The 18,542-nt window shown below is 39.7% G+C and overlaps 1 protein-coding gene across 1 annotated transcript in view; it reads right to left on the reverse strand.

The window, feature by feature from the left end:
* pik3r2 (phosphoinositide-3-kinase, regulatory subunit 2 (beta)) overlaps positions 1-18,025 on the reverse strand; it is a 36,814-nt gene extending 18,789 nt beyond the window's left edge. Inside the window, 3 exon segments of the mRNA XM_083671943.1 lie at positions 222-314; positions 9,656-10,438; positions 17,832-18,025. Of these exon segments, the coding sequence (XP_083528069.1) occupies positions 222-314; positions 9,656-9,971 (409 nt within the window). The 5' untranslated portion in view covers positions 9,972-10,438; positions 17,832-18,025.
* Positions 18,026-18,542: the final 517 nt, after the last annotated feature.

An 18,542-nucleotide genomic window follows, 5' to 3' on the forward strand; every position in this document is an offset into this window, starting at 1 on the left:
CTCTACTTTAACCACATAGTAATTGTTTGATTTCAAATCCAAACTTGAGTATAGAGCCAAAAGAAGAACAATTGCTTCACTGTCACAATAATTCTACAGGGCACTGCATCATGCAGATATTCTTATTAAATATGTATCTCTGAATAGTTTCTACTAGAATCACGTGTGTGTGTGTGCACATGCTTGCATGTATGTGCATAATAGTATAGGGATGTGTATACCTTTCTTCTCAATGGCCTCCACTAGGTTCACCAGGATAGGGGGAGCCGTTTCTGCCGGTGTGTACAGCCCGGTCAAATCCAGAAGAGAAACAGCTGAAACAACAACACAAATCATGGTTACATTTTTGGCGCCACCATAAACAACATTTCAAGAGACATTAATTGACACAGAGGAGCACAGTAGACTATTGCTTGTCCTAAACGTGAATATACAGTGCCCTGCATAATGGGACAGACTTATTTTGGCGCTATATTCCAAAAGTTTGGATTTGAAATCAAACTATTACTATGAGGTTTAGATTGTATAGATTGTCAGCTTTTATTTCAGCATATTTTTGTACATGGTTGGTTTCACTATTCAGAAATTACAACACTTGTCGACAATCCTTGGCATGCAATAACTGCCTAAAGTCTGTGACCCATTGACACCACCAGACACTGGGTATTTTCTCTGGTGATGTTCTGCCAGGCCGGTACTATAGCCATCTTCAATTGTTGTTTGTTTTGAGGTCTTTTTGCCTAAAACATTATTAATCAGGAAATTAAATGCATGTTCAATTGGATTAAAATCTAAAGAATGACTTGGCCAGTCAAGAACATTTTTGGCCCTGAAAAACTCCCTAGTTGCTATGTTTTGGGTCATTGACTTACTGTATGATGAAGCGCCATCCAATGAATTTGCAGGCATTTGGTTTACTCGAGCAGACTATGTTTCTGTACACTTCAGAATACATTCCTCTGCTGCTGTCAGCAGTTACATCAATTATATTTTTGCCAAAAATCTTTATCATCAGGAAATCTTAAATCTGAAGGATTGACATGACCAGTCAAACCTTTCACTTTTTGGCCCTGAAAAACTCCCTAGTTGCTATGGTAGTAGGTTTTGGGTCATTGTCTTGTTGTAAGATGAAGCGGCATCCAATACATTTGGAGGCATTTGCTTGTACTCAAGCACACAAGATGTTTTTGTACACTTCAGAATACATTCTTCTGTTTGCACCTTGCATCCTGTAGTTCGGCTGGTGACGTTTCTGCAGATGGTAGTCTCTGATAAATTCAATCCCGGCGAGTGTTACTGAACGGTGGGACAGTTGTTTTGGGGGTTTTCATAATTATGGTGAGCATACTTTTCATCCACTGTAGAAGACTTCCTTGGCCTATGAAACAGACGTCAAGTTGTTGCAAACAGTAGTCCCACAATTCGACTTTGAACTTGCGACCTCTGGCTTACCAACACACCTGACCGTGTCCTCAAATACCCAATGTAAACCAGTTACGCTATTGAAAAGCTAACTATTCGACAGCGCGGGTAGGGGTATTTGAACTTGAGGAGTGAGTTTACCATCTCAACTTGGTTACACCTACCAGCCCGTTTGCGATCATTGAGCTCACGGTACCTTTTTTTTCTTTTTAAATGATGTTGATTTTGTCAAACCTAAGGTTTTGGCTAAGTTTCTATTTCTGACACACTTTTGGCATCAATGGGTCGCAGACTTCAGGCAGTTATTGCATGCAAAGGATTGTCCACCAAATACTAGATGAGTGCTTAATTTGGACATTTGCTAAATCTGTCCCATTACTTTTGGGTCACCCTCAAATAGGGGGACTATGTATAAAAAGTGTTTATTTCTAAATGATGAAACCAATATGTACACAAATACCCTCAAATAAAAGCTGAGAATCTCTATGTTAACCACATAGTAATTGCTTCACTGTCAGGGCACTGTATGTAATATTCTGCTTCTCAATTCACATTTGATATTATTGATATACAATAATATCCACAAACAACAATTACTGGTAGATAAAAACATTATTGCCAAGCTTCAAGCCTTACATTACATATTCATATAATTAAAAAAAGAAATAGCTCTATGAAAGCAAAATACAGTATCATTAAGAAGAAAAACAAAAGAAGGCATAGCAAAAAGAGACTAAACCAGACCCAGCAGCACTGTTGATGATGTGCAAAAACTTTTCATCCACAAAACAACTCCCCATATCGTAAATCAAATATATTTTCAGTCACAAAGAGAGAAGGAAGGCGAGAAGGCAAGAAAGAGGAAAAAAGATAGATCCCATTTTTCTTTTCTTTTTCCACCCCTACAGTCATTTCTGCGCCTGTTTCGCCTTGGACCTTTGCGTGAGCGGAGCAAAATAAAGGATTTAATCAAAACTCCTGAACAAGCAAAAGCCCTGTGGCAGTCTGCCAAAGCCTCCTTTTCGGCCCCACCGCTCTGAGGCTGGGGCTTGGCAGCCTCCTGCTCCTGGCAGTGCACGGCTAAACCGCGGCTGATTATTAATTTGGGGAGTTCAGATGAAAACGCTGCATCAGCACATTCCGCCCTCTCTCTCGCTCTCTGCTGCTGCATGTTAAACATGGAAACTTTGCTTAGCTTTTCCTCTAGCTTGCGCTAGCACGCAGCACTCCCCCCCTCAATGTTCATCAGTCCTCCTCCTCTCCTATCTTGATCTCATGCAGTATGCACTCATATGCACACAGCCTCTCAGTCAGTCTCTCTCTCACACCATTGAACATTGGGTAAGGCATGGTTGGCCCCTTGCAGCAATTGTTCAGATTAATCTACCAATCAAATTTACTCTACTGTAACTATTTCACCAATACATACTCATATAGGATTACAATAGACAAGAATAAAAGCTCAACTATTTTCTTTATAAAATAAACATCTGGATAGTACTCACTTGAGGGCAATAAGATACCCATATATTATATTTTATTTTTATATAGTATAACAAATACAATAAATATTGATTTAAAAAGCAGAGTATGGTGATTCAACGAGCCTGAAGGCAATCCACAAAGATTCAGCCAAGCATGGTACTACTCATACAGTATGCACTTGGGGTTGGGTGGGCCACCACCAATAAAATTGGGAAATCAAATCAAATAGGCAAACAAGCTAAAATATAGACTATAAAACCACAAAACAAATGTATTCCAATAGTTCAGAGGTGGGTGGGAGGAAAATAAATGTTATAATCTACCAGAAGAATAACTTCATCTCTTTCTTTCTTTCACACACAGACACACACACACACACACACACACACACACACACACACACACACATAGGATAGCATAGGATTTTGTGCAAAGGAAAACAGCCCCCCCCCCCCTTTTTCTGTTTTTGAGGGTTGAAAAAACAGCTGTGGCCCTGGAGTCATCTTTGCGTTTTTGGAGAGAGAACCAACTCATCATTACTCAATTAGAACCACCTTGGCAGTCTGCGTGCTGGCAGGCAGGCCTGCGACTCAACATGCCCTGGGAGGCAGCCATGGAGAGAGCGAGAGAGCAGGAGAAAAGGAGAGAGAGAGGGAGGGAGAGAAACAGAGAGAGAGAGAGAGAGAGAAACAGAGAGAGCGAGAGTGCAGTATAATCATGTGATAACAGTAACCAGCTTTATTCACGCTGGGATGGGCTGTCTGTGTGAAAGTTTAAAGGTCTACTTTGAGTCGCTCAACAGCCAGGCCTCTCTAGTTAGTCTCTTGTTAGCCTATTTCTACACTTATCACTGAATAGAGACGTGATATTTAGTAATGTTAGGATGTAAGCGCATCTCTGAAGTTCAGATACATTAAACATTTAGCTTGTTATACTTTCTCAGATTTATAGGGAGTTTGGTTTGTCAGATCCAGGCAGTGGCATAGCCAAAGCAGATTGGATAAGGCTGTGGTATGTGAAGCAAAATATTTGCACTGCATCTTTTCCATCAGTATGGTTATGTAAGACATGGCTAGTTCTCCCACATTCTCTCTCTCTAGGCGCATGAGGACAGGGTTTAGAGCCAGTCAGCAGAGGATAATTCACGCAGAGAAATAGAGGTTCATTCATAAGATTGCATTGGTTGGACTAAAGCTTTTAGAATTTCTTCCCATCCCTGGCCTAGGCAAACAAGCTGCATCGCCTGCTTTCTGGGACATGGATCAAAGGCTGTGGTGCAACTATGCTAATACATTAGCCTTATATTCATATTGCTTCCCTCAGAGAGTACACTATACAGATGCTGCCATGTAATTTGTCCCATATAGCCTGCAGTTGTCGTGACAGCATTGTGTCTTTTTTGGCCTCACTCTTCCCCACCCGCACTGAACTCTAACTTAAAGCGATAGTTCACCCACATTTTATAAATTTGTTCTTACATGGAAGTAGTTTGGGCCAGGATTGATTGCAACGTACAGTATGATTAGGCTTTCTCTCCTTAGCAACAGACACAATAGGCTAATGTTAGCATATATATATTTATTGAAAGTGTAGGACATCATTTTCACCATATCCTTTTGACTTTTCAATGGTTTAAATAGTCACTAACACACAAACATGGATTATCATGTAGAAGTTGCTGATCATGGATTCTCGAAATAACATTTCAATCATGAATTGAAGATTCCCATGCTCTTCCAATCAAAGAATGTATAGTATCTGGTCATGGCAAAATATACATGATGCAATATTCAAAACAAGCCAAGAGATTTGTAAAACATGTTCTACAGCCAACATGTCCTAAGTGGCAAGGACGGTGTAGTGGCAAGGACAGTGTTGTAATTGGTGGTCACTTTCACGGCTACATGTGTGCAGTGCATCCCAACAATGTAGACAGGCACTGAATCAAGTACAGTACTACCCTTTTCATTCAAAACATGCCTAAAACCCACATAATGTTACACAATGACAATTTGCATACTATCAAACCTGAGGGATGTTTGCAGAAGTTGGACTCACATTTTACAAGGCTCAGGTTATGGCATTTGTCTGGTTAAGTAAATCAATCAATCGGTGTTGAAACATCCAAATTCAATGTTTATTACCAAGCAACAAACATTTGTTGAGCAGAAACCAATCCACCAGTGACTGTCCACTATTTGAAGAAACAAAGACATGTGTCCTAACAAACCAGAAATATATTCACAATGCAATATGCAGCCTGCAAATAAAACAGAACACAGATCCAGCTGGTTCTGATATATCTGTTGGGGCTCCCCTTCCCTCCATGGATTCTTTAAAAGCCAGTTCCTGGTAAGGAGCAGGGAGTAGGGAGCAGAGTGGAGAGGCCTCTCTTTCTGAGAACTGGGCTGGGTGGATGGTTTATAGCTGCCTGGAGACAGTATCAGAAGTGTATGTGAACGAAGGGGGGAGGGGGGAGGAGGAGGAGTTTGCAAAAATGCCAAGCCATGGTTCACTTCAGCAGGCAGTAAAAGTGAGGCCAGGGAGAGGAAGGGGAAAAAAATCCTCCCTCTTCACTCCTAGAATTATTTCTGCGACACAAGCAACGTTTAGTTTCAGTGTCAGAGGAGGATTGAGGGGCCATTAGTCTGATTGATTTAAGATATGGTTTAATTCCCAAACTGCATTGGCTTCTTAAGCCATATTACATATTTGTGTAATAGGAAAAACTGTACAAATTAATCTGCAAAAGTACTAGTAATCTTTGTAGTTGACAGGACTTCAGGTGTTGAAATTAATAAAATGCATGTCCATTTAACCAAATCCACTCTGTACAATACAAAGCCCTACACTGGGCATTCTAAAACCATAAAATAAAATAAGTCATCAACAAGAAAGTATTTAGATACAAGATTAGATAAAGTAAAAAAGTGTTCACCTACATCCATTTAACATAATTCACTAACACCAAATGCTAACTCTGCAACAACATGTACACAAAGAGTAGGCTTGATTGCAAATCTATCCACGCAACTAGGGCCTACATTTCTTGAGGGAGACAAAGATGATATCTGTAAAGTCTGGGCCTACTGTACCCATTTCTAATCTACAATGCACTCTTGGTACTAGGCCAAGCCTTCCCTCTGCTCTCCCAGCTGGACTGTCTCTCTTGGCAAAGCACTTGGCATGTCTCCCCTGCTCTATCCAAATGAGAGACCTCTGCTACCCTAATCGTCAACTCTGAAGAGCCAGTCCTCCTCAAATGTCTCCAATGAAAACCCAGTTGGGCCTATGTTCACCTCAGCTCATCCAAAAGCTCAACCACTGCACCATTCTCAATAAAGCATTAATCATTTTCCTTTCCAGGTATCATAATCAAGCATTGCAAAATTCCAGTAATAGCATTACACATGCCAAATTAGTTTGGGGCAGGCCTATACTTGGACTTTATGTGCCTGAATTTGAGTGCTCAGCAAAAAGTTAATTTGAATGAGACCCTGTATGCATGTTGAAAAGTAAATCAACTATTCCAGAGGTAATACAAAGTTCGAAAAGTGCTCTGTGATGTACTTAGCCTATCTGTCAGTAAAGGGCAACAGGGAGCTTTAAAAGAACATTACTTTTGACAGAGGAAGAATGTGTAGTTCTCTGAATACAAATCACATAAGTAACCTAATACAATTTTGGCTTGATAAACTGATGGCCCTCCAAATAAGGAAACAGTAAACTAGATCTTAAACATAGGAAGGGAATAAGAGTGACAAAAAAATTAAAGAAAACTGTGTGCAGAAGAATTATTAAATCTATAAGCTTCACTTGCCAAGGTAGGGCCAAAGCCAAGTGTATGTTTGAGTGCGCCACAATTGAAATAAGTCTGACCATTCATCATGAATTAGCCTCATATCAATCATATCTACAAAGTAATATAGTAGCTGAGAGATTAAAAGACCAGAGAGCTCATCACTTAGGAAACAAAATATCACATTGCTTCACTTACAATTTGGCTCATCCATAATGAATTCAACAACAGCAGCATGCGGTGCCTTGTGTAAGTAATGGGACAGTGAAGCATTTTTTCTTCTTTCGGGTCTACACTCCAAAAGTTTTGATTTGAAATCAAACAGTCTAACAGAGGTTACAGTTGAGATTCTCAGCTTTTATTTGATGGTATTTGTGTAAATATAGGTTTCACCAGTTAGAAATTCTAACACTCTTTATGCATAGTCCTCCCATTTCAGGGTACCCAAAAGTAATGGGACAGATTTATCAAATGTCCAAATTAAGCACGTTTAGTTTGTTGGACAATCCTTTGGATGCAATAACTGCCTGAAGTCTGTGACCCATTGATCCCGGGTATATTCTCTGGTGATGCACTGCCAGGCCTGTGGTGCAGCCATCTTCAGTTGTTTTTTTTTAGGTCTTTTTGACTAAAATATTATCATCAGGAAATGAAATGCATGTTCAATTGGATTTAAATGAAGATTGACTTGACCAGTGAAGACCTTTCCACTTTTTGGCCCTGAAAAACTTCCTAGTTGCTATAGCAGTATATTTTTGGTCACTGTCTTACTGTATGATGTAGAATTTAGAGGCATTTGCTTGCACTGTATGTTTTTGGTCACTGTTTTACTGTATGATGTAGCATTCAGATGAATTTAGAGGCATTTGCTTGCACTCGAGTAGACAAGATGTTTCTGTACACTTCAGGATACATTCTGCTGCTGCCGTCAGCAGTTACAATCATCAATTAAGACAAGTTAGCAAGTTCTAGTGGTACCTATACATGCCCAAACCTAACACCCCCTGCACCATGTTTCACAGATGAGGTGGCATGCTGTAAAGCTTGGGCAGATACTTTTTTCTCCAAACTTTCCTCTTGCAATCTCTCTGGTCCATGATAATATTAATCTCATCTGTCCACAATACCTTTTTACAGACCTCTAGCAGGCTTTTTAGGTACTTTTTAGCTAACTGTAACCTAACCATCCTTTTTGAGGATAACAAGTGGTTTGCACCTTGTAGTGAAGCGTCTGTAGCTTGGTTGGTGACGTATTCTACGGATGGTAGTTTCTGAAACATTCACGCCTACCTCCTGGAGAGTGTTCCTGATCTGTGGGACAGTTGTTTTGGGGGTTTTGTCAATTATGGCCAGCATTCTTCGGTCATCCACTGTGGAAGTCTTCCTTGGCCTACCAGCCCGTTTGCGATTGTTGAGCTCACCAGTACTTTTTTCATTTTTTTCTTTCTTTTTAATGATGTTCCAAACTGTTGATTTTGGCAAGCCTAAGGTTTTGGCTGTTTTGGATTGTTTTTTCCGGATATTTCAGCCTAATAATGTTTTCCTTGACTGTTCATTGACACCTATTTGGTCCTCATGTTGACAGACACCAATAGCAAACTCCAAAGGCAAATCCAAAGCCTAGAAACAATACTACACATTGACAGCTCTCTTATGCCTGCAAATGATGTGACAGAACACGGGTGACTTACCTGAAACACCCGTCAAGTAAATTGTCCCATTACTTTTGGTGCCCTAAAATAGGGGGACTGTGCATAAAAAGTGTTGTAATTTGAATAGTGAAAACAATATGTACATGAATACCATCAAATAAAAGCTGAAAATCTCTACTTTACCTCATAGGAATAGTTTGATTCAAAATCCAAACTTTTGGAGTGTAGAGCCAAAAGAAGAAACAATGCTTCACTGTCCCACTACTTATGCTGGGCACTGTATCTCAGCACAGCCGCAAGTCAATTTTAAATGCAGGACAGCAAGTCCATTTACCTCCATAATAACCTCTCAGAGTTTGGTTACTGTACCTCTTTGTAATGTTTGAGTTTAAACAATTCAACAAGTTATGCAGCATGATCCAAATCAGTGCTGGGAACTTGGGTACAATCTTGTGCAATACAGCTGTAGGCATCTCCCCCCTTCTCTAGAGTTGAAAGGAGGGTCAAGGCAAAATATGAGAAACTGGAGTAAACCTGACCAAGAGAGTCAGTTCAGTAACTGGATTAGGTTCAAATGAGAATTTGCTTAGTTGTATTTCGAATGAGAGAGAGGCTTATGACAGCTCTTGAGGATAGATTAGAGGGGTCAGACTGCAGTCAGAGGAAAACTTGAAAGCCTTATAAAACTCTATAATAAAAATTATAAGTAAGGAGTACAGTAAAACAGCACTTAATCTCTGTCAAACGTTGGTATGGAATACTAATATTTACTCAAAAATATGGGCAAAACTTTCAATGCTTTAGGTGCTAACCACACAAGTAAGTCAGAAAACTGACAAATGTATACATACAGCATATTAGAGCCACTATCTGATTTGATCCATGGAATTCAGGCGTAAACAAACAGAGAAACGTCTGCTTCCTTGTTTCTAATTGGCTAAAAGAACAAGACGTATAGTGCTGTCTGTCAAAAGTTCAACTCCAAATATTTGTCTGGAAAACAAACCGACAAACAATATGAAAATAAACACGTACAGACCCTCATCATCACAGTTGTCCTTCAACTGATGACTCCCATTGGGAAACCATTATTAATTTACGGATACAATGGACTAGTGCGGCCACCGCCTTATGCTCTCGAGGTTGCAAACATTGTGCTGTATTTGCAACAACAACTATGAAAAACTGAAATATTTTATTTTCTGCCATGGGAAATTTTCAGACATACTTGCACATCTGCACCTTGCATTTCATTGCAAAAAATATATTGCGAAAAATATTGATATCAGACTCTTACCTTGCTGTGGCTCTGGTCTGGGGGCCACTGGGAGGGGTCTTTGGGAGCGAGGCTGGCTGGCTGGCTGAGACATCTTCACAGGTCCCACATACTGAACGTATGTCCCCGGGAAGTCCCCCCTCTGTTTAGTGCGCTCATTGAAGCCCAACAGCCAGCCCAAACGCTCAGGGTGCTCCTCATCCCCCTCCTTGAAGTCCAGGGAGAGCAAGGAGACCTTGCTGACAGTCAGAATGTCCCCAGGCTGCAGGTCGATGTCCTCCTCTAAATCCTTGGTGTAGTTGTAGAGGGCACAGTACTGTAAACCTTCTGTCGCCATTTTGAGAAATGGGAGCAGCTACCTAAGATGCTAAGTTTATGTGAGAGACGGCCCGGCCCGATGCTATGGTAACCCAGAAATATACAGACGGGCTAGGGTGATTTCAATTGGAGTAGTGGTAAGGCCTAAGAACCATCAACCAAAGCTTAGAAGCATTGCTATAATGGCAGAGTCTGCAGGAAGGTAGGCAGGGTGCTGCCTCAGAGCTGGCCGGTGTTGGCGGAGTGGAGCACTTTCCTCAGTTTGATACCCCGGTTCAACCAAATGATGGAGCAGAGAGACAGCATCGGCAACATGCTCCTTCAAGCAGCAACAACTTGCTGAACGGACTCTAAAACTAACCACGGCTCTGCTTTGGCCTCTCTGGTCAACCTGTGTCGTCTGAGGGGGTGGGCTAGGCAGAGTTGGATGGTCTAATTGTCTTTGTGATTCTTTCAGGTTCCACACGTTCTGGACAGTGACACAACCTACAGAGCCAAATGGACAAGAAACAGAGGCTAAGTAGGTCTTTAAAAAAATACAGTACACAAACATATAATACAATTTATTTGAATACATTGTCCGATATGTATTCAAAAGATTCCCTTACAATAAGCGAAGCATCTCTGTGTCATCACCGCAAAGCACAAAGCATTAAAATGGCGAACTGCGGCAGTGATATACGGTTGTGCAATCTTGGTTGGGATGGATGGATCGAATGATGCTACTGCGTCATAACCTACAACAGACTCCCCAAATCTTACTTTGTTTCATTATTTTTCACATCTCTATTTTGACAAAAACAAACTTCCACATCTAAATAAAATTCCCATAATTACTGCAGCATTCTCAGCAATTCCCAGAAGCAAAGATAATGCAGATTAATGTGTGTGTAATATCAATGTGTGAAACACTGAAAGATGACCAGTCAGTTCTACGACGTCCAAATAAAAAAAGCCAAATCAATAGCAAAGCTTCTCTAAAAAGGAAACTAGATGTATTATTGCACGCATACTGTAACACTGTTCTGTTTCTTCAGAAATATTTTCAGCAGCATTCTCCAAGAGTAGCCTGGTCATGACGAAACTATTCAACGCAACATTACTGAATCAAATGCCTTTTGATGAAAGATGCGGCTTGCTGTTATAAGTTATCTAATACTATTAATTGTTGAAAAAATAAATGTTTCTTTCCCATGCATTCATTCACGTTTACACCAACTTGCTGCATACATTTCCATCAATATGGTAAAATACGTTGTCTAGGGGTATGTACACCCATTCTCTCATTGTTTTTTTGATACCACATAGGCCTAACAAATCATTTGAGATCTATTAAGTGACTACTCTCATTAACATGTTTGTCTCGTCAATCAATTTCATCCGATACAACAGATGCACTATTAGAAAAATCCTATCTCCAAGTACGAAGACCTAGACTACTGTATATACACAGTCAAAGACAGATCGTCAGTTACCTTTGTCAATACATAATCTTCAGAAGAGGGAGTGAACGACAAAATAAAAGAGTTACTTAGTTGAATGGCAACTGCTCTCAGAGAGAGAGATATTATGATTTCAGATTAAGTCTTTGGTCCTATAAAGTAAGACAGGACGAAGGCTTGTTTTCCCCCCTCTGTGGACAAAGTGATGACCAAGAGAAAGGGAGAGGAGGGGGACATAATGGAGGGGTTGAGCTTTTGAGTCAGAAAAGAAGAGCAGCCCCCAGAGTTTTTTGGGGCATTTCTCGAAACATCTAAACCCAAATAATGACTCCTTGTGAAGCCCCATTTCAACTAATCGTTTAAGACAAGGTCTTCCATTACATGTTTTTAGTGGGCATGGAATGTTGCTGCAAAAAAATAACAATAATTGAAAATTAATTGTGCAGCTTTCTGTGGCGCATCTTCGAATCCAGGGGTACGTGCACTCAAACCTTATACAGCCCCCCACAACGGAAAAGCAAGCAAACATTCCCATAAATCTCTGAGAGTCATAATATCACCACTGTATACGTTAAATAGTGATCATGATTACAGGACGTATCATTGGGCAACACTCACCCCACTTTTGGGCAGAGAGAAACTGGACAGACTCACCAAGGCTCTCAGGTCGACATCCTCCGTGTTGAGAAAAGAGGTGCCAGGGCAGACACGTGGCACTGGCATACCCAACCACAGCCCGCAATCCTCACACCACCATAACTCCCCCCCCCCCCCCCCCCACCCTCCTCTCCCTCCCTCTGCACTCTAGCCTACCTCCCCCTCCCTCACCAAGCAAAAAAGTCCAGTCCCTTTTCCGCTTGCCATTTTTTGCTTGTTTATATTCACAGCGTCGCAGAGGATAATTGCAATCGTGCCATACTCTGTGGTAGTCCACTTGGATATTTTGTTCCAGAGCAGAAAAAGTGCTGCAACTAATACAAGCTAAAAGGAGAATCATCTCTGTTAAAGTCCTGCACGGAGAGCACAGCCCACATCTCAAGGCAGCAGCTGGCAAGCTCGTCGTCACTGGATCCATCCCTTTTTTCCTCACTTTTGTTCACTCAGAGACGGTGCACTTTGTTATCAGGAGAGCCCAAATGGCTGAGGGAGACCACCGAAAATAATTAATGAATAAGAGCAAGTAACTCACTGTTGCTAGAGAGAGGGAAAGCTAATCCTGGCCTCCCATTGGATGTTGTTTGGCCATGTGCTCTGGAGTCACCAGAGAAGCTCGGGCAAATCAAGGAAATGTTCTAATATTAGAAAATGTATCTAGGCAGTGATCAAGCTCCTGACTCAAACAACTCCACCTTTTTCCACACTTGACTTTTTTGCATACTCAAAGACCAACTGTTCTTTGATGATGACAATAAAAATGAAAGTGCATGCAGTCTAGTTTTATTAAGGCAAAACATTATAAAAATATAGATAATACAAATTAAATTAATGTGTGCTGCTTCAATAACTAGGTAAGATAAACAAAACTATTTTCAGGAGCAGAAAATCAAAATGATGAAAAATATGTTTTATGGGCAGCAGATGTTTTTAGTAAAAATAAGATGAGCTACTTTATGGTACAGTATCAGAGCAGAAATGACATGCTATACTCAAATAGGTCATTCAAAGTAGGACTCAGAAGCTGATACCAATATTAGATTATTTCCCTGATCATGTGTCTATATCAATATGGTACTGGGAAAAAAAGTACAAAAAGCATATTTGATAATGAATAGGCAAAATAACTGAAATTGTATATGGGTCATTCCATGTCAAATCAACAAGCCATGGCACCCACCATCTCAGATTGTTCTGAAATGGTTTCTGTAGTTAGAAACAGATAAGTATTCCTGCACCATTATTTTGTTGAAATATAGTTTCATCCATGAGAAAAAAGATGATTGTACACAAATTGTTTATTTAAAGTATGTCACTCTTCAATACAACATCTGAAAGACAATTCATAGGAAAGCAAACAATGTAATGGAACAACATTGACAACTACTCATTGAGAGTGATAACATTGAGAGTAATCCTCAATGTTGTTCCCTTACTTTTTTTGTTTCCTATGAATTTTCTTTCGAGAGAGACTAAGGGGACACAGTAGGCCCGCAAACCGGATGACATCGGAATTAAAAAATGTGGTTAAAATTTGTTAAAAAAGTTAAGATTAGGTTTAAGGGTTTGATTAAGGTTGGGGTTAATGGTTTTCAGGCCCAGCGTGTCCCATTAGTTGCTTTTCTTTCCGATGTTGTATTGAAAAGTGACAAACTGTTCTAACTTTAACTATTCACTCTACATCTATAAATCATTATCATTTGAAGGTTAAATTGTGAATTAACACTGAGAACAATTAATCTTGTTTGTACTATTTTCACTTGATAGCAGGGACAGTGCAATCTAGGGGACAGAATATGGTACCATCACATTGTATAATGGGACATTAGATGCACAACTTCAATGACTAATACCTTTGGACAGAGCAAACTCCAGATTACCAGATTAACCAGAAATACATAACACAGTATGAAGAAACAAAACTCCAAGATGCAGCTTCATATTACTTGTCAGACATAGAGACCCACTGATATTCCATACTGGCCGATAACATTTTCTAAAGGAGGTGGTTTAGGAGGGTTCATAGGTGCCTTTTGACCATTGTTTTGGATTCATCATATCTTAATCATTATCAGGAAGGACATTGGGGTTTGAATTTTATTGAATATTATATGAATTCACAAAATGAAAATGACCAATTTGGGGACAAACAATTATCTTATTTCTCAGGGATGAAACTATATTTCTACAAAATAATGACGCAGGAATACTTATCTTATACTGTATGTGTCTTAACTACAAAAAATCTTGTCAGAACAATCTGAGATGGAGGGTGTCGAAATCCTCTTTTGTCCGTTGATTTGACATGGAATGACCCGTATTTGTTGTTATACTTTATTTCATTTTAATTAAAAGACCTTTTATTTATAAATAACTAAGCACAATTCAAATTAACCAATCAAGCATAAAATAACAATATTTTATTTTTGCAAAACATTATCAAATATCATCAGCCGATAAACTCCAGAGCGTAAAATTATAGACGCCTGACTTTGTTGTTCACCAGGACAACGTAGCAGGTAAAGGCCGTTACATGTTCACCGCAAGTGTGCATTGCTACACCATTTTTATCACTAAAGGGGCATCTCTCTTGCGTGCCGGCGTACGCCTGCAGCTCCGGACTGCAGTGAACATTTGTAACTTGCAGGAGTGAACGCGGCACTTTCGATTTGTCAGATTGGGGGCATGATGCCCTCCTGCTGATATATTGTTTAATATAAATTAAAACCACTATTATCTGATGTAATATGATCAACTAACATTGCAGTTAGAATAGATTACTCACATATTAACATATTGATAGATAGTGGCATTGGCTAATGCCACACATAAATTCAACAAGAAAAAAGCATGCTCCTCCGCATGACAAATTTGATGATTTAACAATTGTAGGACTTGTTATAAAGAGACATTGTGGACAATTTACCTGCATGTTTAGAAAGCAAAATAAATGCTTTTGCCAAATAAAGTCCAGACTTCTATCAAAAGTTGAGCTGGGTGCCGCAATATGGCAAAAACCAAACTAAGCCAAGCCGAGCGGAGCTGTACACTGGACTGGACACGCATCCGCCATAGTTGCTGAAATAGTGCTGGAAAGGACTGTGTGAAAGGAATACATCCAAGCCAGCACAGTACTTTTCGGGTCGGACCTGTAGTGTGTAAAGCCCCTAAGTGGGCTTACTTCAGCAAGTGATGTTACTGATAACAACACATTATGTAAAGAAACGGTCTTCAAAGGTATACAGACATTCCTGGCCATACACTTAGACAGCAGCGCCATTGATATACAACATTAAGAAACTGAGGTGCAAATATTTAAATAAATATTTTTCATTGTATCATACTGTAAGCAGACATACATTATAGCCCATCCACTAAACAGCAGTACTGTAAATAGTGTGCTCTCGCCATTGTATTGCCCATTGGTGTAGACAACAAAATATGGATTATGAACACAAGACCGCACATTGTTGCTAAATATAGCTCCACCCACACGTGTTCAGGTATGTGCGTCGACTATGTACCCGGCATAACACTGACTAAAGTAGGAACATATGAACTCTGTTTCACGCCCATCTTACAACTGTCAATTTTACGCACCTGATGTAGCCTAGCATAGCCCTGTTAAGTGATCCTGAACATAGAAAATTAAGTTCCAGATTAAAAATGATCACCTTTAAACTTACAATAAAGGTAGCCTAATAGATGGGTTAGAATGTTGATTGCACATTACTTTCATGTTTCATAACATGCAAACACCCATTAGGCCAACTCCGAATACTGGTTACTTTAGCTCTGACCGTTTACAGCACATCCTTCCTCCTATGTTTAATCAGAAGGTTACCTCCTCACTTATGCTGTTGGACTATTCTGGGGGTGAACAATACGGCTAGTACCCAGATCCCTCCATTTCAGAAATGACATACAATTGGGTAATAATGTTAAATTAAAAATGGATATTTAAAATATGGAAAGATAATGTTTGGCAGTCACATTTCTCTTGGTAAACTATCAAACAAAATAAGGCCTAAAGATTTGACACACAAGGGCATTCGATTTTCTGTCTGCAGACTTCCCAAGTCATGGAATTTAAATTGTTTAATTCACTCAGTGGGCTAATAACCATTGTTCATACTCCAATTTATATCACACAAATACTTCTGTCCTCTTTAAACCTATGTTGAATGTCAACAGTACTGTACAATCTTGAAGGACAACATTCATCTTCCTCGCTATTGAAAATCTTCAGGAAATGTATCCATGTACAGAAAGATTGTATGCACACATCCCAAAAAACTTAGCCCAAGTGCAGCCTTATTGCATCACGATTCTAATATGCATGAGGCCAAATCTAAGTCTCAACCAACTACAGTATGAATGCAGGAAACAAGTTCTGTTTCTCAAACTTGTGGGTGTGCTCAACTTTGCTTTTGGGCATCAACCCAATTCTAGAGTCAAGACTGTCATTTTTAGAGACAGCAATTTCAGTGTAAGTGTGAAGGGCTGGCACATTTTGCAACTAATATTAAACTGCTCATATCTACAGTATTTGAGCTCTAACATGTTGTTAGTGAAGGTCTGAACTTGAGGGGCTAGCCTATGCATTATGCCTGTTGTCATCTGTCCACATGAATCTCAACAGTTCACATCACAGATTAATATATAATAGGTAGAGCCATGTTCATTGAGTCCAATCCTTGTTATACTGATGCATTTGGTGTGGAAAAGTGTTCCAAATCCAGAATAAGCATTATGGCCAAATGCAACAAAATAATAGGCCTGGCTCTGCAAATGGCACGGTGGGCCAGAGTATGGAGGTGCTTAGAGATAGTTGCCATGAGGTGCACAAGGGATCAGCTTACCCTAACCCAGTTCTGACTGAAGGTAAATGACTAAATTATCATTATTTATTCATACATAATTAAAGGACTTTAAGTTAGTTTTAACTAATCTTTCCAGTCAAAATGAAACGAGAACAAACACCCATTACAGTTCAACGTGAATTTCCATAGATTTTGCAATAGCGAGTCCAGATAGCTCCATTGAACTAAAAAAAAAGATGGGTATGCATGCCATTCCCTACACAAACCTCAAGATATTCAACATGCCCTTTCTCTTCAAAACTACGCTGTATGTTTTGTTTTTGTTTCAAATCGTTCTCATTTCTAAGTCTCCATAATTCCATTTACTTCCAAAACTCCAGGCATTGTTGGCACGGACATGATTGGTGATTCTGCAACTTTGAAATCAATCCAAAATAAATCAGTGTGATATAACTGAGAGTAAAAAAAAGCCAAAGCAACAGTAAAGCTAACACAGTGGGTTATGTGACAATGGGAATAGTTCGAAATAGGAGTGGTGTGGACACAGTAGCGTTTCTCGCAACATGTTGCTAATACAAATCGCACATGAAACATTTCAGCTCCCAAATGTAGCCATTTCTCCGTGATCAGCTGCTATACATGCATGAAAACGGACAAATGCTATATTCACGCGCCATATGGCAACTCTAACTCTATGGCAGAATATTGGTTAGTAGTCTAACTTGATGAGATGTCAACTAGCGTGAGAGGCGCACGTTACTGGAAGTGACTGACATAATGCAACTTATGTTATGCTTATTAAAATGCAATATAAACATACGGAAAACAACTTTTTGCAATGTTCTCAACAAGTTTATAAACTGCGCAAGTTTCTAATGCACTGTGTGCTGTTCCACCATTTTCCAGTTCCGAGGCTAGCTGTAGGCTACTGTAAATGTGCAAGAACTTGGAAAAACTCACCCGCATTTGTTTCTTCCAAATATCTCGCTGTTGCGGCACTTAGACACCGCGAATTGTAGACAGTGAATTCTCTTATCTTTCACCTATTCTTCCACTCAATGCTTTCAATTATTTCTCATCACTGATCATTTCAGGCGCCTCTTTCTTTCTCTCTTTCCTTCTTTTGCCGCACATAACTCTCAGCTACACAGCCATTTTCCAACACAGCACGGTGCAGAAAAGAAGAGTGCGTGGGAACTAATATGAACAGTGCGGAAAATAACGAACGCAGTCGGAAAAGCTCGATTCGCTGCAGGGCAGGAGCTTTCCACCCTCTTTGGCTACGGTTATGAATATTTCACTTCAAGCTCTTACTTGACTTCATGATCAACTGCAGCTACTACGTTATATTATCTGATTATTCCATAACCTTGAACTCCTCTCAGAAACATACTAACTTGAATTTAGTAGCCTACTGTAGCTTACCTACTCTATATTTCAGAAGTCTAGAACTGAAGTCCTGAGATATTAAACAGTTGGGCCACTACATGGGTAGCCTTGGCCTATTATTGTATTTTCATTTTGATTAGAAAAGTATGTATTTGTTCAAATCAACTTGTCAATCTGCACAGGGTGCACAATAAACCTTTACAGTGGTACATGTTTTGAATGCTTCTCATGTCTGTCATTAAAAATAGTTTCAGAAAATAATTGAAGACTTCATTAGTCTTC

This window comes from Argentina silus (genome assembly GCF_951799395.1).
Source record: "Argentina silus genome assembly, chromosome: 1".
Taxonomy (NCBI): domain Eukaryota; kingdom Metazoa; phylum Chordata; class Actinopteri; order Argentiniformes; family Argentinidae; genus Argentina; species Argentina silus.